General features: G+C 46.4%; 1 protein-coding gene across 1 annotated transcript in view; it reads right to left on the bottom strand.

Annotated features, from left to right (window-relative positions):
* Positions 1–15,388, bottom strand: part of myo1g (myosin IG) — a 35,152-nt gene extending 19,764 nt beyond the window's left edge. The window contains exons 1-16 of the mRNA XM_061093023.1: positions 15,270–15,388; positions 13,608–13,816; positions 13,399–13,492; positions 13,010–13,175; positions 11,079–11,132; positions 8,764–8,859; positions 8,531–8,647; positions 8,203–8,409; positions 7,903–8,048; positions 7,689–7,803; positions 7,290–7,460; positions 6,296–6,366; positions 2,613–2,687; positions 2,368–2,500; positions 860–1,026; positions 13–220 (exon numbers count right to left, since the gene is read on the bottom strand). Coding sequence (XP_060949006.1) covers positions 13–220; positions 860–1,026; positions 2,368–2,500; positions 2,613–2,687; positions 6,296–6,366; positions 7,290–7,460; positions 7,689–7,803; positions 7,903–8,048; positions 8,203–8,409; positions 8,531–8,647; positions 8,764–8,859; positions 11,079–11,132; positions 13,010–13,175; positions 13,399–13,492; positions 13,608–13,816; positions 15,270–15,364 — 2,124 coding nt within the window. The 5' untranslated portion in view covers positions 15,365–15,388. The remainder of the gene's footprint in view (positions 1–12; positions 221–859; positions 1,027–2,367; positions 2,501–2,612; positions 2,688–6,295; positions 6,367–7,289; positions 7,461–7,688; positions 7,804–7,902; positions 8,049–8,202; positions 8,410–8,530; positions 8,648–8,763; positions 8,860–11,078; positions 11,133–13,009; positions 13,176–13,398; positions 13,493–13,607; positions 13,817–15,269) is intronic.
* Between the last annotated feature and the right edge of the window lie 3,962 nt (positions 15,389–19,350).

Genomic DNA, 19,350 nt, shown 5'->3' on the forward strand with positions numbered 1-19,350 from the left:
CCACAGTCGTACCTTCTGCAGGAAGAGCACCAGGATGGGGACGACCGCCGCCCTCTCCTGCTCCAGGGTGAAGAGCGAGCGCGGCGTCCGGACGAACAGCTTGGTGTGGCCGTACGCCACGTCGTCCTGGAAACCGTAGTGGTTGACGATGGCCTCCACGGCGTGCCGGTCGGACGCCATCAGGTGGTTCGGCCAGGTGTACTCGCACGTCATCTTATAGCTGCGGGAGACAGTAAAATAAATCAGGGCGTTGTGATTGAGAAAGAGTGAAGCCAAAACAGCTTGCTCGCCCCCTGGTGGCTGACAGGGTCGTGATCCCCTTTGCCTCCTCCATGTTAGCAGAGGGGACATGGACCAAACTAAAAAGGGATGGTGAAAGTTAAAGAAATGTTTCTCAAAGATGGCTTTCCGATATTTCAGGTCGTTCTTATCACACTGATGTTTACTCAAGTAATTGTGTTTCTGCTAAGTTTGGTTTAAACTAGGGCTGGGCAAGTTAACTCGTTTTAATCGAGTTAACTCAAGTGATGAGTTAACTCGATTGTTTATCCGCCAATTATTTTCTTTTTTCCTGTTCTGCAGCAGTCAGCAACAGACTTTCACAAAATAAAAGCCTGACTTTCACAATAAAACAATAAATAATCAAACCTGAGTTAATGCAAGATAAAATAATTAATCGAGTTAACTCATCACTTGAGTTAACTCGATTGAAACAAGTTAACTTGCCCAGCCCTAGTTTAAACATAAACGAGCATGTGCAAAAAATGGTGTCACAGTCAAACACAACAGTTCAACCTTCAACCAGACTTTTTCCCGAGGAAGACATCTTTCCTCTGAAACTCTGGCTACGCTCTCTTACCGCTGCAGGAAGCGATCGTAGGGCTGCCTGTGGGCGAAACCCGCCCGGCGCACCATCACGTTCTCCAGCAGGCCCAGGTACGCCACCTGGTGTTGGCAGCGAGCGTCGTCGAACAGCACCGGCGACTTCATCTCGTTGGGCTTCACGCAGCGCACGTAGTACGGCTCCTGGAAGACAGATCAGAGGGCTGTTAGCCTAAAGGACTGGAACACAGATTAGTAGTTTTATTACCTTTGTCGGTTTTATTATTGTATTGTTGTTGTTTTAATGCTGTATTTTTAATTTAGTTTTATTTATGAATCATTTTATTCCGTCATCATATTTTATCCTCTTTTAACCTTGAAAAGTACTTTAATTAAATTTTGAAAAGTGCTGAAAATGTATCATATTATTGTTGTTGTTGTTCTTCTTATTATTGTTATTAATACTCTACATTTAATCATAAATGCAAACTTGCATCAGTCTTTTATTTTCTCATGTGTTCGTCGCTGTGGAAGTAAACAAACCAAACTCAGCCTGTAAACTGTCACTGAGCCACAGACTGGGTTCAGTGACCTTAATGTGAGTGATTCCACAGACACCACAGTGAGCAGCTGAGCCTCAGAACATCTCCACTTACTAACGGCACATTTAACTTTAGGTTGAAACTTGGAGGACAGTAAAAAAACTGTCGTTTGCTTTATGTCCGTGAAAGATGAACAAAGCGGAACAAAGTGAGCACATCACGGTGTCATCCATCATATCAATGATTCATGTGCCTGTGTGGCCCAGAGTTGCAGCTCAGCAGAGATTTTGTGAGAAGCTTGGCGGTTAATGAGGGTCGGGAGGAAATTAGCTGGGCAGACCGGGCACAGGTGAACAGGCGGAAGAGGAAGTCATCCGCTCCTTCAACGTGATCTTTGCCAGAGAAGCTTTCTGTCATTTTGCCTCAGCCACAACCAGACAGGACGCAGCAACAGCCCAGCAGCAGGCCATCCCAAAATAACAGCAGGAAATGTCAAAGTCTAGTCAGCGAGACGAGGCCAGGAGAGGTGAGCAGCTCCTCTGCCTCCTCCTCCTAGAAGTAGCCTATCTGGAGGAGCAGACTGTGCTTTATGGTTAATTTGATTCTTACTGGGATCATAATTTACAAAAATGAACATCATGCCATATTGAAGAAGACTTGAAACTAAAGATTGAGACCAGAAAGTCCTTAGGAAAATATTATTTGAGTTATGAGAGGGAGAAGGAGAGTTATTGTCTCATAGACTTCAATAAAATGGACACAGAACACATCCTGTTGTTTATCTAAATGAAGAGTGGAATATATCAATGTATTAATTATATCAGGCCCCAAATGAAAACCTTCTCTGTCAAACATCGCTCTCAACTTCACAGCTTTACCGTTCTCTGCCAACAACACAACATGGTTTTACTTTTTATTGTCACAATTCGCTGATCTAAATATCTGCCTCTTCCCCCTCTGGGTGAAATGAAAAGGACGTGAATCGTGAGCCGGAGCCACTGACCTTACAGGCCAGTTTGTCCACTAAGGCCACAATGGAGTTCTTGAAGAGGGTGGCGGCGGTCAGAGGTCGCTTGGTGACCTCTGTGATGCCCAGCTGACCATCTGGCCACATCTCCTTCAGGACTGGGTTGGCACTTTGAGAAGAAGAGTGGAGAGAGGACGACATTAAGTAGGTTAGAAACTCTTATTTATACTTAACCCAGTTACTGAACCCAGTCTAGAACATCACGAGTCTGTATCTGGCACCTGTTGTACATGAGGCGCTTGAAGTCTTGGAAGAGCAGGTCCTTGTTTTTGTCCAAAAAGCCCTCGACGAAATATCTGCAACAGAGGAACAGTGGACAAAAGTGGATCAGAAGAAAAGTCCCTTCGAGTACAGTGTAGGCGTCAGGATGCTGCGACAGGAAGTCACACGATGTAAACGGCGAGCGTCACTATCGTTACCCGCTAACAGGCGCCGCTTTCTGCTCCGAGTGATTCACAGACCTCAGGCCGGAGGATTAGAACAACAGTCGGGCCACTTAGACAATTTACAAATTAGGGATATGGTCTAAACCCTCTACCGGTTAAACAGAAAACTGTCCACAAACGAATGTGCCGAGTTGGCATCAGTGGAAGGTCACAGGCACAACTGTGAGGCGCAGTTACAAGAGGTCATCCGGAGTGTCTCAGATAAACCTCGGCCTCTTTTTCTCTCATTCACGATTCAATTACAGAGATAAAAGCTGCATCCTTTTCATAGAACTGCAGAAACTGTGCCGACACAAGCAGCGATTCACTGGAGCAACGATACAACGATGTTTAAATGCTCAGTTTCAAAACCTGGTTCTCACTTCCCATCACTGCAGTAGTTCTCACACTTCTCCCCTTCCACCTGTCTAGCGAACACACACAAACGTGTCACAAGCCGCCTGCGACTGTGTCCTCGTCTGTCACATCCTCCGGAGGCAAAGACGCAGAGCTAGCTGTGACAGATGTGTCGTCCCCCCCGACTCACGAGCGGCGAAATCACCTGAGCAGATTCTAGGAAGCTTGCCTGGGGGAGACGGAGTGTGACAGCATGAGAGGGAGCAATCAGAAAAACACAATAACAAGCCACACGGCTGGTTCACAAGGACAGGACAGGGTAGGGCAGTGGATGGAACAGGACAGACAGGACAGGACATGCGGAGATAAAGGCAGAAGCTCCCCAGAGATGGGAGGATGATTTAGAGGGAGGTATATTTATGTGAAGGTCAAGGTTGGTGGGAGGAGAGAGCTGAGTTGTTCTGGGCTGACGGGAGCACACACGCTCCGGGGGCCGGGCGACACCGACCCGACGTTTCTCGCGATACGAAGTCGTGCATTGAGGGACGATGATGCTCAAAGTGCTGCATGTGCAGGATGGAACGCAGCAAAGAGAGTCAGGTGAGAGTCCAAGAAAAGGAGGAGGAGAAACAGAGGAAACGGGAGGAGGAAGGAAAAAGAGGAGGAGGAGGCGAAGTAGGTCAAAGCTTGTGATGGTGGCGGTGGTTTGGTGAGAGGAGGGGGAGGAGGGCAGCGGGTGGCGAGGGTATATTTAGGCAGGGTGAGGATAGACTCTGGGATGGGATGGGATGGGACAGGGGATGATGGGGGGGGTGGGGGGTGACAGCTCAGCTGAAGGAACCAGGACGTGGCCCCGATAAACAAATAAAAGTAAGTGCATCTAAAAACCTCAAAAACAGGAATAAAAACATCCTTGAACCTGCAATGTCTTATTATTTTTGTCCACTGGGGGGCAGCGTAAACAAGCTGTGGACCAAAGGTTGACACATCATTGAGGTACACATGAGGCTTGTTTTCATGGCATCAAATAACTAATCCAAACCAAACCTTCACCTGAGTGTGATGAAGACTTTTTGTTTGGCTCATGTCCCGTTTGCTGAGTCATGTTTTATGAACTCCACTGCAGCCAGACACCAGGGGGCGATCAAGATGATCTGGCCTCACTTTAGGGGAGCTGTCGTCTATTGTCTCTAACTCTGGAGGGAAATATCGAGAGGACGTCACCAGAGAGGGAAGCAAAGCAGCGAAGTTTCAGGTCAGAAGACAGGACAATGGGACAAGAGTCACTTTAAAGCTGAGGCAGGACGATTTAAGATAAAACTTTTCAGTGAAAGACTTTAACTTGTAATAGAATATCTCACTTTGGGGGGTTATCGTACTTTTACTTATGAGTTTAAGGTCTAAATGCTGTCAAAGCACATTAAAGATATAAAAAAAACAGTGTAGTAGTTGGATCTTCTAAGTTGTTTGACATTGTGTGATCCTGGATTTCACTGAGTGACAGAACGTCAGTAAACCCTCCTCCACTTCTCCTTGACTACTCCATCCCTCCCCTCCCCTCTTCATCTCTCCCTTCTCCTCCTCCTCCTCCCGCGATCCCTTGACATATGAATGTCCTTCCTGTCTCCTGATCGAGGGCAGTACACGTGAGCGGGGGGGGGGATCTTCTGAAACCGAAGCCACGGTGAAGGCCTCATCTGGCCGTTGCCAAGTGAACACGTTAGTGAAGAGGAGCAGTGATGAAGAAGAAGATCATAAACCAAGAAACCACTAACACCAACAAAACATATTCAGAAGAGAATAAAATAGATGGAAATACTGCATCTGTTTCACAGCTTCACATGTGATCATAATAAAATGGATCCTGTAAACAAATACGAAAATAATCTTTATAAATACAGTATTAGAATATTCAGAATAATAACAGTAAAGCTAAAGGGTTTTATCCTCAATTTAATGTGACAATAAACAAATGTTCCTGCTACTTTTGAAAGAGACAAATATATGACTCATTTGAACTTCTACCTGGTTCTTCTACAAGATCTCTAACAAAAAATAAATGAATTCCATGCTGGGGAAAAATGAGTTGACATTTATTTCATCTTTTGAAAAAGCGAAGCAGCCGAAGGGTTCGTGGTGTCAGCAGCCGTCAAAAAGGGAAACGGAGCGTGAGTCATAAAACGACGTGTCAGAGCTGCAGTGTTGAGCTGCTGTGACACTGATGCTGTGAAATATTATGTCTCCACGGGCAACTACTGTGGAACCACTTTGTTTCCCGTCTATACCCCCCCACCCACCCACACACACCAACACACCCACACACACACACACAATGACACATGGCTTTGTCTCTATGTGCCGATGTGCAGGTTAATGAGTGGTCTTCACCTACGTGGGCATTGACCTTCTACATGTAATAAAAAATACAGAACCTTTACATATATAATATATTCATTGTTGGATTCTGGGAAGATGTTTTCAGATGTGAGATCAGAGCGACACATTTATTGTTAGAGATGTCCTACATTATCTAGGACATGATGAATACTAACCAGAATATGTCCTGGAAATTAAAGATGATTATTAATATGCACATTTATGACATTTTCCAGACAGAAAACCTTTGCTTCTGGACGACTGGACCCCTTCAATACACCAGTGACATTAGCTGACCTCCCAAAGGTCGGTTGCCAATCACAGCAAAGTCTTATATCTCACCCTCACAACGAGCTAATGTGTCATCTGGAATAAATCTGACCTCAGCACATGGGCGGTCGTTCACCTGCCAAACCTGCAGCGACTGGGGAATAAGGTTTTTCCATGCAGGCTCTCTGTGCCTTGACTGGTGGATCGTATTCCCTTGTTATTGTTAGACTGATGACTCTGCTTAATAAATATCAGTAGAGCTCCCTGCAGCACAAAAAACCTTCTTGGACCTAACGAGAAAAACCCTTATTTCCTCACATTCTCTTGATAATCCTAATTTATGAATGATTTCAAGTAAAACACCTACATTTTGCCCCTTTAATAGGATTACGAGGCTTAAACTCTTTCAGAAGCACACGGTTGTAAAGCTCGAGAGAAGAGAGGCAGCGGAGAGAGATCGTGTGAAGTCGACTCACGTGACGTCTCCGGCGTAGTGGCGAATGCGGAAGTGTTTCTGGAAATCCATGGTCTTATCAGTGGGGCTGAGCTGGAAAACGAAGAGAAGACACAATGATAAGGAGCCTAATGTAAAATAATAAACTTATTTCTCAGTAAATGTCGATAACAAACATGTGGAGAGCCAAAGATAAACTATAAGAGGAGGTTTGGGGCCTCTTTAGTTTGAAAAACATCTCTGGACAAACTCTGTCCTCTACTGACTTTCACACAAAACTGCACCTGAGTCAGAGAGGTTCTGTAAAAAGTGTTTTTGTTCTTTCTATCAAATCAAAACACACAACTTAAGGAGATAAGCAACACGTATGTATTAATTTTGTATGGTATTATTTAATATCTGTACACGAATCCAGTAAATAGGCAGTAATGTGTGATATTATCATGTACAATGAAACATGTGTGTATTATAACTGAGTACATATACTCATCTGTTTTAATACACAACATTTACTGTTTTTATTTTATTTTATTATTCTGTAATGTTACTTATTGTCTATATGTCAGTTTTCTACTTGTATCTATGTATATAACATTAGTCATTGAATTATATTTTAAGAAATTACACCATTTCCTTTATTTTTTGTGGTTAAGCCGAATATAGAAACCACAAGTCACTTCATTAAAACCTTGTGTATTTATATCTATAGTGAAAACCATCTTTCATTCCCAGCAGATGAGTTTATTTTGATACGTCCGAATCTGTGTCAGCTCATCTAAACAGATCCAATCAGTCGAATAGTTTGGGCTGAAAATAAAAGTTTACGTCATTTTATTTCTTCACAGTTCCTGTAAATCAGAGGACGATGTGTCATCAGCCAAATCCTCACTTCCTATTTGTTTAAATGTTTCAGCACGAACCCTGAACAGCTGCTGCAAATAATGCCTGTTAATAAAGTTATTGAAGTGTGAATAAAACACAGGTGAGGAGCGTTGCCGCTGGCGACCGGCTCTCACCTTGCGGGACGTGTAGTGGGGGTGCTGGGCCAGCTTGGTGTCCATGCTGTCCAGGCAGACTTTGTCCGTGACGTTCCCCACGGTGAGGCAGGCTTCATCCAGGATGGAGATGATGCCTTTGTGCGGCTGCTCCACCAGATCCACGATGATCTGGTTGTTGAAGTAGTCGATCTGTGGGATCAGCAGCGACGTGAGGAATGAACGGTTTGTCGTGTGCATGTGTGTGAGTTTGTGTTTTAGTGTGTGTGTGCAGGTGTTTTCTTCATATGCAGTGTGTTGAGCTCTCTTAAGATCGACAGAAAAGACAGAAATGACTGTACTGATCTCAAAATGTCCTTGTCTCTTTGGTTTGTGGACCACTTGAAAACGTGTGTAACTGTCCGTGTGCATCTCTCTCACATGCTGCCAGGTGACGCCCTCCCTCTGATATTCTCCTTGCTCCTGACGCAGGATCAGCTCGATGAAGAGCTGCTGCAGCTTCTCGTTGCAGTAGTTGATGCAGAACTGTTCAAAACTGGACGACAAGAGAGAAGCAAACGTCTTCTAAACTTCTGTCTGTTTGAATGTTTGAATGAAGGAACACAGAACGTTTCAAAAGACACACGACAACGACCTGTTGTTCTCGAAGATCTCAAAGCCGTAGATGTCCAGCACTCCGATGACGGTGTTTTTCCCATGAAGCACTGGGTTGTAGTCCTTCACTTCGATGACACTGTTGATGCGGCTGACAATCCAGCCGAAGAGTCTTTCATAGAGAGCCTGCAGGAGGAGAGAGAGGAGAGAGAGAGTGGGAATATTGTGATGACATCATTTCCTCGACCCTGGGAAGCTGTAAAACCATTAAAATGAAACAATTCATCTGTATAAACCATGAGTCTCTTCCTGATTGGTCGGCAGAGGGAGGAATCAGCACCTTGGCAAAAGCGTCCCGTCCAAAACAGGCCTGCTGCTCCGTGTGGCCCTTCTCGATGACCTCTCCGCCCCCGGTGGCCACGGTGCGGTACAGCAGGCTCTTAATGACGCAGTCGGGATCCGTGTCCGTCAGCTCGGAGATGTGGTTCACGGCTTCCAGCCCCAGGATCTGAACGCTCTCCCCATCACTCTCAAACTGAACATCCCCCTGAAAGAAACACGATCTCATGACTCCTTGATTCTGAGCAACGATGCAAAATCTCAAATATGTAGTAAATCATCTTCAGCGTTGAAAGGTCCTATGTTTAACACTCCGAGCTGCAGCTTACCAGCAGGAGGATGGAGGCAAGGATCTGATAAATGGAGGAAATCTCCTCCTCGGAGAAGCCGATCACTTCCAGTGCGCTCAGCACCGCTCGGTGGCTCGCCCGATCGTTGTTGGACGTCTGAAGAAAGATGGAAGAAAAGGTTTTGTCCACTGATGAGTAAAGAATGTGACCTGAGGTTCATTTTAATCCTAAATAAAATAAAAATGTGAATGGGGAAATCATGTCAGACTCACAGCTATTGCAACGCCCGCTTTGGTGTAGGTGTAAGCAGCTGGATCCTTCTGCAGGTGAAAGGCCTCCAGCATCTCATCTGAGCCTCCGCGTAGCAACTATACAATCACAACAGATCAACAAGTGAGGGACCAGTGAGGGAGCAGTGAGGGACCAGTGAGGGACCAGTGAGAGACCAGTGAGAGACCAGTGAGAGACAAGTGAGGGACCAGTGACCAGTGAGGGACCAGTGAGGGACCAGTGAGGGACCAGTGAGGGACCAGTGAGGGACCAGTGAGGGAGCAGTGAGAGACCAATGAGGGACCAGTGACCAGTGAGGGACCAGTGAGGGACCAGTGAGGGACCAGTGAGGGACCAGTGAGAGACCAGTGAGGGACCAGTGAGAGACCAGTGAGAGACCAGTGAGAGACCAAGGAGGGAGCAGTGAGAGACCAGTGAGGGACCAGTGAGGGACCAGTGAGGGACCAGTGAGGGACCAGTGAGGGACCAGTGAGAGACCAATGAGGGACCAGTGAGGGACCAGTGAGGGAGCAGTGAGAGACCAGTGAGGGAGCAGTGAGAGACCAGTGAGGGACCAGTGAGGGAGCAGTGAGAGACCAGTGAGGGAGCAGTGAGAGACCAGTGAGGGACCAGTGAGGGAGCAGTGAGAGACCAGTGAGGGAGCAGTGAGAGACCAATGAGGGACCAGTGACCAGTGAGGGACCAGTGAGGGAGCAGTGAGGGAGCAGTGAGGGAGCAGTGAGAGACCAGTGAGGGACCAGTGAGGGAGCAGTGAGGGACCAGTGAGAGACCAGTGAGGGACCAGTGAGGGACCAGTGAGGGACCAGTGAGGGAGCAGTGAGAGACCAGTGAGGGACCAGTGAGGGAGCAGTGAGAGACCAGTGAGGGAGCAGTGAGAGACCAATGAGGGACCAGTGACCAGTGACCAGTGAGGGACCAGTGAGGGACCAGTGAGGGACCAGTGAGGGACCAGTGACCAGTGAGGGACCAGTGAGGGACCAGTGACCAGTGAGGGACCAGTGAGGGACCAGTAAGGGACCAGTGACCAGTGAGGGACCAGTGACCAGTGAGAGACCAGTGGGGGACCAGTGAGGGACCAGTGAGGGACCAGTTAGGGACCAGTGAGGGACCAGTGAGAGACCAGTGAGAGACCAATGAGGGACCAGTGAGGGACCAGTGAGAGACCAATGAGGGACCAGTGAGGGACCAGTGAGGGACCAGTGAGGGACCAGTGAGGGAGCAGTGAGAGACCAGTGAGGGACCAGTGAGAGACCAATGAGGGACCAGTGACCAGTGAGGGACCAGTGAGGGACCAGTGAGGGACCAGTGAGGGACCAGTGACCAGTGAGGGACCAGTGAGGGACCAGTGAGGGACCAGTGACCAGTGAGGGACCAGTGAGGGACCAGTAAGGGACCAGTGACCAGTGAGGGACCAGTGACCAGTGAGAGACCAGTGGGGGACCAGTGAGGGACTAGTGAGGGACCAGTTAGGGACCAGTGAGGGACCAGTGAGAGACCAGTGAGGGACCAGTGAGGGACCAGTGAGGGACCAGTGAGAGACCAGTGAGAGACCAGTGAAGGACCAGTGAGGGACCAGTGAGGGACCAGTGACCAGTGAGGGACCAGTGAGGGACCAGTGAGGGACCAGTGAGGAACCAGTGAGGGACCCGTGAGGGACCCATGAGGGACCAGTGAGGGACCAGTGAAGGACCAGTGAGGGACCAGTGACCAGTGAGGGACCAGTGAGGGACCAGTGAGGGACCAGTGAGGGACCAGTGACCAGTGAGGGACCAGTGAGGGACCAGTGAGGGACCAGTGACCAGTGAGGGACCAGTGAGGGACCAGTGAGGGACCAGTGAGGGACCAGTGAGGGACCAGTGAGGAACCAGTGAGGGACCCGTGAGGGACCAGTGAGGGACCAGTGAAGGACCAGTGAGGGACCAGTGACCAGTGAGCGACCAGTGAGGGACCAGTGAGAGACCAGTGAGGGACCAGTGACCAGTGAGGGACCCGTGAGGGACCAGTGAGGGACCAGTGAAGGACCAGTGAGGGACCAGTGACCAGTGAGGGACCAGTGAGGGACCAGTGAGGGACCAGTGACCAGTGAGGGACCAGTGAGGGACCAGTGAGGGACCAGTGACCAGTGAGGGACCAGTGAGGGACCAGTGACCAGTGAGGGACCAGTGAGGAACCAGTTAGGGACCAGTGTGGTTCTGTCCTTGTGTCTGATTTACTGGACAGTTAATCAACGGCCTTTCATACAAAGGTGGTTTTGTTTGGACAAAAAAATGATACATAACATATAATCAGACTCTACCTGGTAAAAGGAGTGGAAGTTCCTCTCCCCCTCCTGCTGCTGCACCACCCTGGACTTTAACAGGAAAAACAGATTAAGCAGTAAATCAAACATCCATCCTGAGCTCACACGGTTTAGAGAATTAGATGAAGACCAGAGTTAATCGGACTCTCACCTTTGTTGCATTTGAGAATTACAGGACATTCAAATCATCCCGCCTTCCTCCAATGCCCCACCCCCTCGTTCCCATCCGCGGTGTTTTATTTAAGAAACTTTATTTACACAAGCAGACTTACAACCATCCCGGTGTTTTTATTTTTTTGAAGAAACTTTATTTACAAGCAGAATAACAACCTACTGCCTCCGCGCACGCACGTGAGTTTTTGTTTACCAAAGCAATGGATTCGGATTCAGAAGCACCGGTAAGTTATATACATTTACATATATATTTTTCAGTTCAATGGTTATTTGCACCATTTATTTGCTTTCCTCTAGTTGAGGACGCTCCTTGATGACGCGGGCCCGAATGCGCCACAAGAAGCAGACGGAAAACCTGCATGTCCATGCAGCAAACAGACAGGTCTGTCGGCCAATAAGGTCCTTCGGTCCGAAGAATTTTATTGGTTGAAGTTTTCACTAAATATTATGAGAGTGAAATAATTGTTTGTTCTTACTCCTGGTGGGTCTGTCTTGCATTTTAGAGTGTCATTACCTTATTAATACCAATTTAACCTAATCCAAAAAAAGTGTAAAAATGCAACAAAGGTGAGAGTCCCTTTAAGTGGTGTTGTAGCTTTTCTACCGACAGTTTCCAAGAAACCTTAAAGAGTGAGAGTTCGGGTGAGTCACGTCGCTCACAGGAGAAAATTAGAGTTGTAGTAGGTCAGTGGTGAGATGAAGCAGCGTCTGAGGTGTGATGCTTAACCAACATGTGCTTTATAAAAACCCAATCAGGCAAAGCTAACTTTTTATATTGTGAAAATGTCATTTAATAATGATATAACTTAGAATATATATATTTGACGAGTGATTGACACCATTCCTACTCCATGATCATAACTTATTTCTCAATCTATATCAAATTCAGTTTATGCCTATAATCCTATAGGATGCAGAATAACACATAAATGCATGACATCGTATGATGGGGGATTATCTTCCTGATCTGAGGAAAATCTGTTTTTATTATTGACCTTTGACCCTATGAAATCCAAAAGTGAATCATATGGTGATACACTCTCAAGTAATTTTCTCATCAAGTGTGGTGAAAATCCATCACAAATCCACACACACACACACAGATCAAGATGATATACAACTTCCTGGTTCAGTTTCAGAACATTAAAGCAAGTTATTATTAGTAATTTTTAAATTAAAATGGAAAGCAACGCTAAACTCAAAATGCAACTAGTGCCACCCATAGAAACTTCCCTGAATTGAGAAAATAACAAAATATAAATGACAGTTTTTCTGCAGAAATAGGAACAAACCACAACAGCAGCTGCTTTTACATCGTTTCAGCAGTTTTCTCTCTTCAAGACGAACACTTAAACTAAAACCTGTGTCCAGAGAACGACTCGGCTTAGAAACAGTTCGGTTATTTCTGCCCTGTGAGGATGAATCCTGGCTCCATCATTCACATGGGCTCTGAGCGTCATATCTATTCAGAGAGAATAGATACAGAAGCATCGAGTGCCCCCAGGTGAGCCATTCATTATCACGCCCCCCCGCCCAGACTTCACAGACACGTCTATTCATGGCTGTTCCCTCGCACCTCTGTGTCATCACCTCGTGAAACATTCACAGATGTAATTTAAAAACTAAATGAGCTGGACTCTTCTGTAGAGGTGGACTCGTTACGTGCACATGTTTAATTTTGCTTTGGCCTCTATTGGACCCGTGAAGGTCTCCAGTCTGCAGAGGATGCCCCCTCCATCGTCCCCCCCCCTCACCTTCTCCAGCAGGTAGTTGTTGATGTGTCCTCCGGTGGGATCGCCGTTGAAGTTGAAGTTGATGTCCATGTACTTGCCGAAGCGGCTGGAGTTGTCGTTGCGATTCGTCTTGGCGTTCCCGAAGGCCTCCAGCACGCAGTTGGACTTGAGCAGCACATTCTTCACGCTGATGGAAACATGTGACCATTGATGGAAACGTGTGAGAAACAGCCGAGAGGGGGGGAAGACAGAGGAGAAGAGGAAAGTGATGATTCATGACCAGTTATTTATTTGCGATGGAGTTGAGATTAAATTCCATCTGGAGCCACGTTTACATTTTCTAATAAATCGTATACATAAGGTCACGTTTCTGATGAAGCGCTCGACCTTCAGATCCCAGCAGCTCTCACCTCTCCACCTCCACCCTCTGGCTCGGGTTGGTGATGGCGGCTATGTACTGCATGATGTATTTACTGGCTTCTGTTTTCCCTGCACCGCTTTCACCTGAAGAAGAAAACACAACCGACTCTTACAGCTGCATTCCAGTGTCTCTCGTGAAGAAAGCTCGAGCTGGTTTTGCTTGTAATCTGAATGAATGAAAGGGAGAACGTGTTGTGACCTGAGATGACGATGCAGGTATCCTTGGCCCTCCTCTTCATGGCCTTGTAGGCGGCATCGGACACGGCGTACAGGTGGGGGGGGTTTTCATACAGCTCCCGGCCCCGGTACGCGTCGATGGTTTCTTTGCCGTAAATGTCCATTTGTCTGTAAGGGTTGACGGAGACCACCACTTCTCCGATGTAGGTGTAGATGCGACCCTTATCAAACCTACGCACACAGACGAGGGATTACAAATGACACGTTCATGGTGAGGAAGGATATCGATATTTCTCCTTAATTTACTCCATATATGGTATAAAAATGTCATTTCATTTATTCACAAGAGCACTTTTCCCATGAAACAACCCTCAAGATAAACGTTCCATAAAAGACCATGCATGTGTAGCTGACAGGAAGTGACACAAGTGTGAGGGCAGGAAATGAAACTTGTGGTTCAAAAGGGGCGTCACTGGTTTGTGTAACCTCCTGTGAGGTTTTTCTTTGAACTGGGAGGAGTAAAGATGTCATGTCACTGGGGTTAATTGAGCTGCTTAATTAAAACTAAATTAAAAAAAGTAACAGATGTTTGGTCAAAGTGAGCAGCCAATGGCCTAGAGATGCACCCTCTTTATTTTTGTTTTGTTTGTGTGTAGAATTTGCAGATCTCAGTATCCCAGACAACCCGACATCTGAGTTACTGAAAAGATCGTTAAAGCTTCTTCAGATGGTTGAAATCGTCCCCGAAAGCAGAAATACTGATTTCACACAACGATTTTGAGGTTTTCTCAGAGTTCGACTTGGGGTTGGTGTGAGAGAAAATAGAGAAGTGACCCGAGTCTCCTTCCTGCTAAACAACTGAACGAACCTGCTACTTCAATTAACAGCTGTCAGAATGTAGGAGCACTAAATAGAAGCTGTGAGACACAAACATTAAGCACCGACCGATGGAGGAGAAGCTGGAGTAACACATGTGATCTAAAAGGGTTCTCGACACATTCCTGATTCTTTGCATAAAGATATTTATAATATTTGTTAAGAAATTCCCCAAAATACAAAAATATGTTGTTATGTATGTTATTGGCAACAAACTTTAAAGGGTTCTTGACAAATACTGAATCCTTACGTCAGGTGTCATGGAAATCTATGTAGTGTAATCTTCTTTACAAACAAACTAACCAACCAACAGATGTGGGTGAAAACATAACCTCCTTTACAGATGTGACCTTAATTCGGGGGCCGTCCTCTGCACACGTCAGCTGAGGAAGTGGGATTTGTATTCTCTGAATCGGATGATCATTCATTCTGTTTGACATTTGGTGATTTTTCACACAGTTTGAATCGGGGACACAAAGCCGGCTCCGTGAAACACACGAGGAGGTGAGACTGGTTTAAACTGTCTGCACACAAAAGTATCAACTTTGACCGGTTTTAGCCAAGCGGGTACAAAGTCACATGGTTCAAAAACATGATGCAAGGGTTCATAGAAAAGTTATTTAAGAGTATCAGACACAGATGTGATATTATTCAATCGCAGCTATTTTGCAGCCAAATTAGCCAAAAAACTTAAGAAATACAAAGTTTTCCTTCAGGTTCTCATGAAAAGTGAAACTCTGACATGTCTGACACCCGGCTTCCTCCACCCGGCTTCCTCCACCCTCCTCCTCCTCCTCTCAGGCTTTACCTCAGCTTCAGATTCTCCAGAAACTGCTCCATCGTCACCTCATCCAGGAGCACGAAGTCCGACTTCCCGAACTCCAGACCCTCCAGCTCCGCCATCCTCGCCCGGAACCGGCTCAACACACACACTGAAATAAATAAATAACAGCCGGCCGAGACGCAGAGGAACGGAGAGCAGCTGAATGAGGAAGAAAGAGTTGAGTGTGGTTGACTTCTGGGGTAATACGTGTGTGTGTGTCTGTGGGCGTGGATTCCGGGCTGGGCTGAGTCAAGTCACACAGATCTGTGGTCGACATGCTGCAGCACGTCATCCTGCCACTCATATAAAAGGCAGCAGGCTATCTTTGAGCGCACACATCACTTCTGCATCCTCTTCCTGCCACAAAACCGAGCAGAGAGCGACTCTCGCTGCTCGGCTTCGTTCTCCTTGTGCATCTCTGCCTCCCTCATGTCGACGTGCACTGCCAGGCCACAGCAGTGAACCCTGGGTATGTGAGGCCTGTATCTCCTGGGAAGGATCGTGGCATTTCCTCTCCAGACTCGGCGCTGGCAATGAGACGGGTCCCTCAGGGTTTGCTCTCGAAGCCCGAGGTTCCCAGCCAATCGGACACTGGAGCCAGAAAAGAAAATGCTCAGCAGTGATGAAACTGTGTGTGTGCGTGTGTGTGCGTGTGTGTGCGTGTGTGTGCGTGTGTGTGCGTGTGTGTGCGTGTGTGTGTGTGTGTAAATCCACAGGAATACTGAGGTGGAGACCTTTGACCTTTGAGGTGTGAACTTTTACAAGAACCTTTCAGATCAGGTTCCAGATTTGCATCCAACACAACATGACATAAACACATGAATCTTGTTTATTGTGTTATTTTTCTGTGGTTTGCAAATCGATTCAATTCGATTTGGAATAAAAGGTGGATGGATGGACAGATAGAGCTACAGAGTAACAAAGTGACAGATAGATAGGATAGAGCGATAGAATGATAGCGTGATAGAAAGAGCAATAGAGTGATAGTTGAATGATAATGTGGTAGAGCGATAGACATACGAAGTGACAGAGCAACACAGGGACAGAAACAGTAGATTAGATAGACCAACAGAATGATAATAATAGAGCGATAGAGCTTGAGAGATGGATAGAGATAGGAACATAGAGAGATAAAGAAAGATAGCTAGATGGATAGAACGATAGATCTGGGGAAGTTGGTAAATGAAACTTAAAGACAAATTCTAAATTGTATCTAGAATGAATTTTGCAGCTCAACTTTGAACCGGCAAAATTAAAGAAGAATGCTTAAAACGAACTGGCAACTGAGCAGAACTCGAAGAATCGACTGGTATTTAAACACTGAGATACTTTATCCACGTTTCTAGTCAAGTTTTAAAGGTTAAAGTTGTTCATTTGTATTTGGGTGAATGAACTTTTAAACTAGAGCAGTGAAATTTTCCTTTATCCTCAAGCTTCCCCTCTTTTAGCTTCTTGTAAATCTCCTTCCTTCTGCCCATTTGACTTTTATGCCAAGTTTTGAAATAACCTGGCAACAAAAACAAGAAACACTACGATGGGGAAACCACAGCTGTAAACTCATGTTCCTCCTCATGTTGATTTGTGTTTTAGTTACGTCTACCAAAAGAAAAAACCTCTGAGTCATAAATGGAGTCGTCAATTCATTCAAGAATCGATTGGGATATTATGAGTAAAGGGAATTTCACTATCAAACTGAAACATGTATTTTCCAGAAAAACACCAAACCTGATCTCTAAATCTGAAGTTATTTACTGAGTAAGAAGTGTTGTTGTTGTGTAACTGTCTCCCTCTAGACGTTGGAGTCAAGCATTACAGTAAGAACATTAAAAGGAGATGTATCATGATCAGGTTCAGTTCCATGCAGAGACCTTCAGGTCCAGATGCTGAAAGCTTTTAACAGCCACATGTTAAAATCCGTTTTCAGGTTAACCTCTTGAATTAGGCCTCAAACAGGATGAAACATGGAATCTTACAACAAACTGAAAATTACTAGATAAATAAGATAAATGCAACACTTATTGCATCGCTCATCTTGTAAATGTGGGACATCGTAAATAACACGAAACAGTAATAAAGCATCACACTCTTAACAATAACCCTAGATGCACAATGTAATTATGGCCGAGAGCAAAGACATGGAGATTAAACAGCGATTCGTTTTTTATTATCACATTTAATTAACAGTCCAAGAGGCGTCATGATGCTTCAGTGGTCATTTGTGTAATTAGCATAATTTACATTTCATCCACTTAGCTCATGAAAATATAAAAAAAAAACATAAAAAATGGAATATTGTACACTGAAAAATTGTTCTGCACAAAGTTAACTACTTTATTTATTCAGAGAGAACTGGCTGGTTTGAATTCCAACCAATAAAGATACTGTATATTGATGTGCTGTGTATATCCACAGGTAAAAGAAGAGCTTTAAACCACACTTACTACTCAGGTATTGACATTTCTGTCCAACCCCTTCTGATCAGTGTAGGTTCAGGGCATAAAGCAGAACAGTCAGGAATGTTGTGTGAGTTGAGTGCATTTTGGTCTAAATTCAACATTCTTATCAAAAACATTTAGTTAAATCCATTGATGTGCATTTAACTCTGGGACATTTTGAGAAAAATGTTCATTAACATCAGATTCCTCATTTCTTCTTTGTGTGTCTTTTGAGCCATAGAGCTATAGATTTTGTATTGAGGAGTGGCGGCTTGATTCCGGGAGGTTTGCTTTTTTTACTCGTCTCTCGAGCGACTTCAGGAGGTTTTTCTTCTCGTCCTTTCAAACGCGACGTGGAGGAGCTCCGTCTGCTTGAAGCTCCGCTCGGAGGACGAGCTCCAGCCGCCCTCACGGGTTTGTCCCCTTCCTGTTTATCATCCCGGTAATTCGAGGGAGAGTAACCTGCAGCTCCAGCAGGAGAAGAATAACCGCTGCCGCTTGTATCTGTGCTCTGTCTCTTGACTGGCGGCAGGGAGCCGCTCCTCCTCACGGAGCTTCTGTCCAGCGTCCTCCCTGCTCGTCCCGACTGCTCCACCGACCCCCCCAGCAGCTTCTGCTTCACCTGGAAGCTCCTGGTGGACGACCCGATGAGGTGGAGTCTGTCGTTCCTCTCACACACGAGCACGGAATCTACAACGTTATAGTTTCGGCGAATCTTATCCAAGAAAGCCTTGCCTTCCCGATCCATGTCCCTCAGAAGAACTTCCTGCGTGCGCAGTGATTGGCTGAGATCAGTGAAGATGCTCTGCAGTTTACCGCCGGCCATACTCGCATTCCTCCCCAGTAAAGTGATCTCGACGCCATAAGAAACTTGCTTCACGCTCATTTTAACCTTGTGATTCTCCAGGATCATGTCAAAGTCTTTATTCCTGAACTGCTCTGCGTACCTGAACACATCGTAGTCAACGAGGAGCACCTCACTGCTGGGCCTGAACGCCTCATACTCCCTGGCTCCTGTAGAGACAGCAGCTCTGTGTGGTGAAGAGATCTGATGAGTGTGGGACGGGTCTGACACCCTGGGTGCAGATGTGTGGGGTGAGGACAGGTCTGACACCCTGGATGCAGATGTGGGGGGTGAGGACAGGTCTGACACCCTGGATGCAGAGGTGGGGGGTGAGGACAGGTCTGACACCCTGGATGCAGAGGTGGGGGGGGAGGACGGACGAGCGTGCAGTGGCCTTTCCCTGGATCCTAACCTGCCTCTGTCGCCAGCCGATTTTGGGCGGACATCCGGGTCGTTTCTGGAAACGGCTCCAGAGGAGAAGGACGAGGACGGGCGCGGGGGGGCCTCGGTCTGGTTCTGTCGGAGTTGCTCCAATCGGACCTTCACAGCTTTGAGCTTCACAAACGAACCCTTGACACGAACCCGGTCTCTGCTCAGATCTGTCACCTGAAAGTCGTGGGACCGGAGGAGCTCTCGCACCTTCGTGTCATCTCGGAATTCACCCAGATGTACGGTCGCCTCCACGGGGAAATCCATCTGAGGAGAGAAGAGACACTGAAGGAACGGGTCCAAGTGAATAATCAACCTGATGAGGTTGATGGTGATGAATGTGTGATGATGTGTTTGA

This window comes from Limanda limanda, chromosome 19, assembly GCF_963576545.1.
Source record: "Limanda limanda chromosome 19, fLimLim1.1, whole genome shotgun sequence".
NCBI lineage: Eukaryota > Metazoa > Chordata > Actinopteri > Pleuronectiformes > Pleuronectidae > Limanda > Limanda limanda.